General features: G+C 38.3%; 1 protein-coding gene across 2 annotated transcripts in view; it reads left to right on the forward strand.

Moving 5' to 3' along the window:
• The window catches only part of syt9b (synaptotagmin IXb), a 49,962-nt gene extending 39,866 nt beyond the window's left edge, over positions 1 to 10,096 (forward strand). Inside the window, exons 4-8 of one of the 2 annotated variants that reach the window (XM_066649501.1) lie at positions 1,788 to 1,908; positions 2,493 to 2,664; positions 5,528 to 5,657; positions 6,151 to 6,186; positions 9,602 to 9,698. In XM_066649501.1, coding sequence (XP_066505598.1) covers positions 1,788 to 1,908; positions 2,493 to 2,664; positions 5,528 to 5,657; positions 6,151 to 6,162 — 435 coding nt within the window. In that variant the 3' untranslated portion in view covers positions 6,163 to 6,186; positions 9,602 to 9,698. Of the gene's footprint in view, positions 1 to 1,787; positions 1,909 to 2,492; positions 2,665 to 5,527; positions 5,658 to 6,150; positions 6,187 to 9,601 lie in introns of both variants that reach the window. The other variant, XM_066649500.1, reaches the window with a different exon arrangement.
• Positions 10,097 to 10,310: the final 214 nt, after the last annotated feature.

Consider the following 10,310-nt stretch of genomic DNA (forward strand, 5'->3'; position numbering starts at 1 on the left):
TTCAAGCAGACATGCTTGAGGACACTGTAACTTATCCAGTGCTGAGAACTAGTCTGAACATTTCGCTTGAGTGGTTTCCTACTTTGAGCAAAACCTTAGGCTCTAGATTCACACATTTAGCCTCAGTAATTTTTTCAGTGAGTATACTCAACATGAATTAGCCACTAATTCTGTTTAAAAATATGTCTGCCCTCATGTGGGACACCCGCTCTATGGTGCAAAACTTGCTTATTCATTATCATTATAATATTTTTGATGAATATTGTTAGGTAAAATTAACTTATGTCTTCCTAAAAGTAGAGCAGTGCATGCACAAGGGCCTATTTAAGCCATTGAAATTCAATAGGAAAACCAGAACATTTTAAATTATGTTTTAATACTATTTAATGTAACTTGTTTTCACTTAAAAATATAATGTACTATCTATAGTAATAGTACTACAAGTTGTATTAATAGTTTATTGTTGACAGAAGAAATTCTAATATCAAACTTTTTATAATGCATGAAAATGGATAACTATTTTCTGAATGACCAGCCACCTTTTGAAAATGCTCAATAAACAAAAATCCATAATGAAATAAACAGATGGTATCAGAGATGTTTCACACAAAACAGGGCTTTAGCATGTTTGTTGGACAGCAAATAGTTAATGCATTGACGAGTGCCTGTAGTAATAAAATGGTTAGGTTTGTGTGTGATGGGGAATGTTTTCTAGAACAGGTGCAGGCTGCTAATATTTGTAGATGGGGTGAAGCATGAGATTGGAAATTGCTGGTGGACGTAGAAAAACAGATGCAGGTCCCAGAGTGCATTTCATTCACTACACTGAGGCCCGATATGGTGCTCTATTCTGAAAGTAAACAGATAGTTTATTTCATAGAGTTAACAGTTCCATTTGAGGATGCAGTAGATGAAGCATTCGAAAGGAGGAAGCTGAAGTATGCGGACCTGGCTGCTGAGGTGAGGGAACGTGGGTGGCAGGCACATGTAAGACCAGTGGAGATAGATGTTAGAGGATTTATAGCCAAGTCTGAAACTAAGGGCAGCTGTGAAAGAGTTATCAGAAACAGTTGAAAGGTCTAGTCAGTGGTTGTGGATAAGGAGGGAACAGATTACTTGGGGAAAAGGAAACTTTTCCTTTTATTTTGTCTTTTTTTTAAACAAATTAGCAATACACAAAAACGCAGAAGACGCATGATATTTCACTGGTGCTTTGAATAGTAATTACAATGGTGTAGACAATAAAAGGCAATAAAAAATGAACAATTTGAAATTTTAGTGGAATTCATTCATTCATTCATTCATTTTCTTTTCCGCTTCTCCATTTCAGGGTCGTGGTGATTTTAGGGGAATTCCTTTTTAGTGTTCATTCAAAATCCAAGAGCTTTATTGTCATATGCACTGTAAAACAAGCACTGAACAATGAGGTTCTTACTCTGCATTACACTTAGTCTTCTCTTCTGACTTAAAAAATAATATGAAAATGTCAAAATGTTTCAAAATTAATTAATATTTGGAATTTTAAAAAATTGCAATTAAATAAAACTAGAGAAAATTGAACATGGCATGCACTTGTGAAGCTGGCTGAATCAAACTGTGTATTGCTAAATGTTAGTGTTCCATTGAAATACACTTGTAGTGGCTGAGGTAGAGCAGTATGGACTTTCACATCATGTCCTTACAAGCGCAAATCTGCAGAATATTGTCTTTTGCAAATGGTTGTTCTTAAGGATTTCCTTTCAAAGATGAAAGCTGAGGATTCCTGTGTGTTTGTGATTGCATTGCAGGATAATGTGGACTTGGGTGACCTGATGTTTTCCCTCTGCTATCTTCCAACTGCTGGCCGACTGACCATTACAATCATCAAAGCTAGAAACCTTAAAGCCATGGACATCACAGGAGCCTCTGGTAATTTAGAGTCTTTATCGTAATCTTCATTAAAATCTTCATTATATCAGACGTCAGAGTAAACAGAGTGCTGGTAAACATATGCGCTGGTGTATCTCACAAGCATTTCCAAAACCATTGTTCCATTAAAGGACAATAGCCCTGCCATTTTAAAAATGTCTGAACGATACAAACATTGAGAGTAAACAAAGTATATCAGAGAGATTTGATGTGAAATGTTTAATTGAAGAGGGTGGTCATAGTTACCAGGTCACAACATCTACAACCATTTTATTTAATATCCACATCCTCCAGTGAAGCTGGTCTATTTGGGTAATAACAAATTATAAAACAGTGGTAAATCTGAAAGAATATGTTAATAATAGAAAATGCTTATTAACATTAAGACATACAATGCTTCAGATATTTGGTTCTTATCTCCAGTATGAACAGTTCTGACTTGAGAAATATTTCTAGAAAGGAGAATTTCACATTTGGAGGAATTTCCCATTAATGTACAGTACATTGTATTTAAGAACATTGATATGCCGTGCACAACTGTCTGATATTTGCACCCTAAATCATTTTGACGTTTGTGGTTTCAGATCCCTACGTTAAGGTCTCTCTAATGTGCGATGGACGGAGATTGAAAAAGAGGAAAACATCCACCAAACGGAACACACTCAACCCCATCTACAACGAAGCCATAGTTTTTGACGTCCCTCCTGAAAACATCGACCAAATAAGTCTCTTAATAGCAGTGATGGACTACGATCGGTGAGAGGCACTTCAGAAACCACACGCTTAATTATAAATGTGCCAAACAGAGCAATTTGTGGGATGCCATTGAAGAACCGTTCTTAGTTCCCTAATGATTCCCTCAGTGAATGATTATTTACAGAACCAAACTGTAAATAAAATTTGTATTTACGGATATTTTATAAACTTTAAAGAATCTTTAAATAACAAATGTTTTAGGAAGAATAATCAAGAATTATTCAAAATCTGAGTTTACTGTGTTTTCCCCTTTGGTCCGAATGACACAATGCCACATGAAGTCTGACTCTCTTCCCCAGTCTGATTCCAGCCTCATTTGTAGGTCTTTACAAATTTGATTCAAATGGGGATTTCAGAACATGTGCCTCAGTTTGATATTGACATTTTTGTCATTGAGGGTGTGATGCTTCTTGTATTCCCACCATCAGTGTGCTCAAACCTGCATGGTTACTATGACAACCACTGTAGCTTCATAATACAACTACAGTTTAGATTTGGAAACCTTGCCCACTCCAAACGAATCTCATTTAGCCTTAGGCTGTTTACACCTCTCGCGTTCACATCGATTTTTAGCCGTAGTTTGGCTTTTTATGACGTCCCATTTTATTTGATTTAAGTGACTTCACATAACTCTCGATGCAAGTCGTGTACAACCTCGTGTTAAAGTGGAATAGAAATGGCAGACTCAGGGAATGTCATTCAGGAAATGGCAGAAACATATTTCTATATGCTGCATCATCACAAATATATTAATAAATACATACAGATTAACTGTCTGTGACCTCATAGGGCTAGACAAACCATTTAAAGTTTCACTTATTAATATTCTCAGTAAAAGCCATGTCCAGGGTGTGTTCCTGCCTTGCACCCAATGATTCCTGGTAGCCTCCAGACGGACTACAACCCTCAGTAGGATGAAAGGCATTCAGAAGTGAATGAATGTATAAATAACATTGATAAAATGCATTTTCATACTCAACATTGTGCATGAAAATAAATACACTTGAGTGTTTGCTGGGGTTAACACACTCATGAATCAATAGATCTAATAGATCATGATAGATCTAATCCAAACGTGACGTTTCCTAAATTTGGAGCATTTCTATTGGTCCATTCTTCTTGAAATTCACCCAGTGTGAAGGACAGCTGCTGTATTCAAATGATGAAGTAAACTAAAAATCAACAAAAAACGAACATACATTTTTTTCTTTAGACAGCGGTGATATAAAGCTTGTCCTTGTTTGTTCTTAGAAGCTGCTGAATATATTTTGAAGTGGAGAGGGCTGCAGTCAGCGCTCAGGGTCAGAATCAGAGCTGAAGAGGCGTCTCATTTAAAAAAGATCTGTTGCATTTTTGGCGAGCTGCTTTTCGAAGCAATGGCTTTGTCTCCTACAGAGTGAGCTTAAGAGAAGAGCTCTGAACTCCAATGATCACTCAGCAACGAATTCAGACCATGCATATAGATGCTGCCAAGTTTGAGGAGTATTCACCACTTGCAGTAAAAGAGGAAAATGATAATGGTTTGAGGAAGACAAATAAAGAGCAAAGTGGAGGAAAGAATGAGACAGAGAGGGATAGAAAGAAATGGAGTAGGCTTTAGCTTCCTAGTGTTGTTAAGAGTGAATATTTTATGAGATGATATAATCTGCCAAATAGCGTTACCCACCCATCCTGTAGACCTCTCAGCCTCGCCACAATGCACACTGGGAAGGCGTGCATTAAAGTCTCAATCAAACCGCGGCAAGTAGAAGGCTAGTTTTCCAACAAGATCATCTCCATGAAGCCGTGTCCGGGGACATTAAAGAGCATTCTGAGGAAACCCGTTGTGTTAGAGAAAAGGAAGAAACATTTTATTTAAAGTAAAGTCATGGTGGCCTTAAAAGCTTTGAGCTACTTCTCTCCCCAGATGTTCTCCCAGTGTGCTTTGCCCAAGTTTACCTAACTTCACCCAGGTTCACCCTTTGTATGTGGACTTGGTTGGAAATGAAAGGCCTGAGGACGCTATCTGAGATTCCTTACACTTACACTGTCATGGGGTACCACTGGGCTGCTTGTGCTATCACAGACCCAGACCCTGAGAAAATACTTAAACTCTCTGGAAAAGTGGGAACCTCTGGCATTGAAAGTCCAAGGGGAAGAGTCTGAAGTCTATAGGGATGGATGTTGACTTGTGGTACCTACTGTGACACGTACACTGTCGGTAATTTAAGATTATTTAATTTTGAGTCAATACAGTCTAAGAATCAGTTCTATCATTAGGAAATGTTGAGATCCCAGTGATGCCCCAGCCATCCAAGTGTCCGAGTAAAACAGCACAACTGGCTTGACTCTTAACTCTTAAGTCATTGTAATATGAGCCAAAGTGGGCTTCTGTTAGTGAAATTAACAGTAAAGTCTGGTTAGCATTCTCCTCAAAGTGTGTTGAGCTTTATAGTGGATCTGCAGCTCTGTTTACATGTCTAAGAGGAAGTCCTAGCTTGAAAGTGCTGTACACAAAATATCCAGCAACTTAACAGAAGAAGACTTAAAAACTGTCAAAAAGAGTTTCTTGGAGTGAAGCCAAGGAAGAACCATCTGCATTTTGTAACTGAGAAGTGTGAAAGACCCACCTGGAAGCTAATATTTATGTAATATACAGATTCTAAGCCATTTTCAGTATCCATCAAGTAATTCCACGGAAGTTCTTTAAACTATTAAACCCTTCAACACCCTCTCATTAAGTAGCTACTGAATACAGCTGTATTTTGAAGGGTGAGCAGCAAAGTCCCAACGGCTATAGCAAAGCAGAACACATTCACTTCTCTATGGTCTTAATTCAGTCTGAATCTTTAAAGAATGTGTGTATTTCTTCTACCCTCCACAGCGTAGGCCACAATGAGATCATCGGTGTGTGTCGAGTGGGGAACACAGCAGAGAGTCTAGGCCGAGACCACTGGAACGAGATGCTGACGTACCCCCGCAAACCCATCGCCCACTGGCACCCACTCATAGAGGTAATGCAGCAAAACAACAGCCTCTTCTTTAAACCCTGCCCCTGAACCCTCATTAAAGCCAGCTTTCTCTATCTGGACTTGAGCCATATTTATGTGTATGGTAATGTATAACAATTCGCAGACAGTGTATACACACAAGATCTAATATTTAGGGTCCATTTCACCCTGTTCAAACTTTGACATCTGTAAATAAATGGCATCTTGTTTCCCTTCATATGTAATGCCATTCCTGATTTAATGGTAAAACTGGGTTAGCATAAATTAATCATGACGATATGATTTCAAAGTCCTGATCACATTTACTGTTCATCCTGTATATATCGGTGGTGTGAGTTTGATAAAAGGAGGACTACAAATCCAAATATTTTTCTGCATTTAGAGAAAGTCTACATGCTCTATAGTAAACAGACAATTCTTTTTTTAAATAATACTTGTGTGAGAAGTAATATTTAAAAACCTATCTCCACTTCTTTTGGTACTGACTGCATTGAAGCTCCTTGGCTGAAGAGCCTTCAACACAAAATTATAGGTAAGACATTTTATTTATTAGGTAGATAAGTTTGGTTGGAGTTAAAAGTTGTGTTTATGAAGTAAAAACTGCTCCTTCCTGTGTCCGAAAAGAAGAAACTGAGGATATCTAGGTATCCAGGATTAAAAACCTAATAACCAATCATCTACCAGGGTGCATCCGTGATCAAATTTCTGCATGTGCTGGTGCCGGACCCACCAGTGTCCCAAGAGTGTCAAGCCCTCAACGTCACTGAATGTGTTTAGGAATAACTGTTTTTTGTGGACTATTCAACCAAATTTTAAGACTGAACTTTGGAAGTATGGAGAGATCATCGTATCCAGGGATAAAATTGAAGTAGCAATATAAGCAAAGGAACCTGGACACAATTAAAAAGAGATTTATTAAATCCCTAAGGCTTCGGTGCAATGTTCAATGCAAAATCTGCTACTTACTTTTTCCGCTAATGCTGGGGAAATAAATATATGGTACATGAACGCTGGTCTCTTTGTATTGCACAGCACTGTACTCTAAAATGCTCTGTCAGACTGTGATAAAAGGGAACGACGTGCATTGTATAAAAAAGAAATACTTCTTGTTGTATCATAGACCACTTCCCAAATATTAAATTAAAATTAAATTAAATATACTTTTAGTGAAACGGCATTGTTACTCTACGATGTCGTATATGTGCAGTGCTTTTGAGAGGAACTGTTGAGGAAAAAGCAGAAACACAGTGTTAAGTTATGTTTAAAATGATGACTGGTGTCTAGTGTGAGGAAGGTGGATGACTCAAGTGAGACGTAAAGGCCAACGTGTGTTTTTTTTTATTTTCTTTACCTTCAAGCTCTTTGAGCACCACACAGTCCCACCCGGACTCTCTTCAGGAACTGCTGCTTCGTTTTTTATCTTCTCTCTCGTTCCCTCTCAGAGGCTTTTTGCACATAATTCACTTTTGGAAACTCTTTAGCTGCAGTGATAGAGCTAGTCTTGTAAGACTGCAGACTGTGTGGTCCTCAATAATTCAAATCCCTGGCCAGTCCAGCCAAGGTTAAACACTCTGAACATCCTCATTCTTCAGTGAACAAAAAAAGAGGTTTTATTGCCACATTTGTGTATGGGAGAGTGAAGAAAAAAGAAAGCGCTCCCTGTTAGAGCTCTATTCATATAAAGGCTTATGAAAACACCAGGCCAGCTCAGCCCAGAAGGCCAGGAGGAATCAGTCTGAAGGCAGGAAAAGGAAGCAAATTCAATTAGAGATGTTATTTGCTCCCTTAAGAGGAGGGAGGTAGGACTATCATGGGCGTATCCCACAAGGCTGGGAGTTGATTTAATGCCAGGCCTGAAATGACACCCGGCGGGGATGTCCAGCACAGAGGGGGTCATTCTGAAAAATTGAATTAGAGCACTGGGTTGATAATGATAGCCCAGATCCTCTCCATACTCCCTGTGTAGTGTAGAGGAATTAGAATTAATCTGGTGGACTTTTTCAAATTCGTCCCAGCTGGGACAATGCTGAACCAACTATTACTCAGTAAGTGTTTGCATAGACTGGTCAAGTAGTTAACTAATACATTTCCTAGCCCCTGCTGTGGGCAGCGAATGCATCCATAAGGACAGTGCTAGAGGATATACTTACAGAATAATACACTAGCAGGAGTGCAGAGGCTAAAGGCTGAGTAGATCAACACACCACTGCCAATATCTCACAGTACAGACAGACCTCAAATGAGTTATTTTGATTAGACTAGCTTCAGAAATTATTTGCAGTACTTTGGCACAATGAGGACATGTCTGCACATCAAGACAAAATGTAAACACATCACAGACAGTATCTTGATATACTTAGTACACATTTAAAGCAGTCAGTAGCTCAAAGCAGACTAAACAAAGTAGACAACTATTTTCTGAAACATCCAGGAATCTAGAACATTCCCTACACTTTACAACAGCTTAGTTCTGTTCCTTCAGAATAAGGGGACAAAAAACAAGCTTACTTTTTTCCTAGTGAAAAGGCTTATCTCAAATTACTTTGAGATAAAATACTAAATTTGTTTAACAGCAGACATTACTATCTTAACACAGATCCCTGTGTTTTTAATTCCACAATGAAGCAGCACCACAGCACCAACCTCACCCTGTGTAAACAGCCGTAGAACACTTATTTATAAAATTCTGAGGATGTTTCCTTATGGCTTTCTAGCTCTCCAGTCTGTTTACATTCTCAAAACCAGTCTTGTGTGTTTATGGAGAAATGGGTTTTGTAAAAAAAAGAAAAAACAAAGAAGAAAAATGGCATCTGAAGGTTTTTAGACAATGGTGAGGTCTCCAAATAAATTGAAATACATGAAATAAGATGAGGATATTGCAGTATTCCAGCTTCATAGGTGAGCAATATTGACTTATATTTGCTGTTTCAGATCTGACTCTAAATTCAGGAGAGTACTAACTGCATGAAAATCAAAAACACATATTGAATGTCTTACAACAAAAAAATAAACAACTCGAGTTGCAAATGTGTTTCTGTTGTAATTTAAACACTGGATAAATATTTTTGAACAATTTAAACATCAGCCACACACAAACAGTGTTCCACATTAAAAGGTGCTTCTGAACTTAAACAAACCAGAGAGAACAGCAGTTCCACAGAATTATCAACCTTGCCTTTAAATGATAATGTTCACTCCAGGACTAATGAGTATAATCCCTTGCGTTTAGGCATTTGTGTTCTGTTCTCTTTCTTCTCTACATGTTTAATCAGTACTCATTTCTCTGTTTTGTTCTGTTTAACCTCACTTTTGTGCTTAACTGAACTGAACACTGGTGCAAAATAATTTATCGTAGACAGTCAGTGATGATCTACCCGTTGGCTAACTTAGCTCAGATTCCTCAGAGGACTGTGTCCACATCTGGGGCAAGGCTAGTTTAGACACCAGACTCCTCATATTGCACAGCATCGGTGAAGGTAACAAAGATCCAGGGTTTTAAGGTGGTCTGAAGCTTGGCAGGGTTTAGGGGATCAGTCATAGAGGTCAGGATAGTAGGATATAGTTTGGTATAGGATGACTCCTGAGGGTGGGATGGATCGTCACTATCCTGGCAAAGGTCAAGATCAGGAAAAGTATGGATAACTTCAGGATTCACATCCTCATTCAAGTCAGGTAAAGGGAACCAGCTCAAGGAGGTGGAACCCAAAGTGATCCTGAGCTTAGACCCAGAATTATAGATGGTAACTGGGTTTTTTATGGGAGTTATGTGTTCTATCAGGTAAACGTGAACTTAAATCTCAAAACAAATAGTTTATTTATGTTTGTATTTAAATATTTGATGTGCTGGGTAGAGATTCTTGTCCTGCCGTAACCTGTTCCCACTGTTATAACCTGGTGGAAGCAATGTGGCCTAGCCTAACCCCCTCTTCCTTACTTCTCTGTTCCAGTGGAGTGGTCAGGGAAATGCTGGTGGAAGCCAAGGCTCCTGCAACTCTCTCAAGACGCCTCCATCACCCTGAAAGATGTATCCGAGCTCTGGCTCAAGAGAAAGGAGCTGAGCCCAAATCACAGCGCTTGGGGAAAACAAGGGGAAAAGTGAGACATCTCAGCTAAAGGTCACTCCAAATGTGTGCACACACTCAATCAAGCGGCACACTCCTGGGACGTTTCCATGAGAAAATGGTTTTAATGCATGTCAAAGTGACTGTGCGTGTGAGTAGGCTTTTGTTTAAAATATTTTAAAAAATAATAATAGAAAAAAAAGAAGAAAGATATGTACAAACAACAAAAAAAAACAGATTCTGGTTCCGGATTTGTTTAAACTCTATTTGAGAGGTAAGTATTTTTTGACATGGTCATGTTTTATGTATCTGTATAACACATTGTAATAATTCATTGATGTTTTGAGTGCAGTGCATGGGCTCTATTTTGTGTAATTTTGTTCTTACAGTGTAAAATGCCTATCATTCTGTATGAAAATACATCAGAAGTACAACAGCAAAGTCGTCTGTCCGTGATTAGAGCTTATCAAAACTAATATATGTGAATGAAAAAAATGCATCACAGTTACAAAAATACAGCAAATAAAAGTCCTACGAACACTCAAAATGATGGACACAGGATCTGAAACAATTAAAATCAATAAAAAAATGTTAA

Source organism: Hoplias malabaricus, chromosome 17 (genome assembly GCF_029633855.1).
Source record: "Hoplias malabaricus isolate fHopMal1 chromosome 17, fHopMal1.hap1, whole genome shotgun sequence".
Lineage (NCBI taxonomy): Eukaryota > Metazoa > Chordata > Actinopteri > Characiformes > Erythrinidae > Hoplias > Hoplias malabaricus.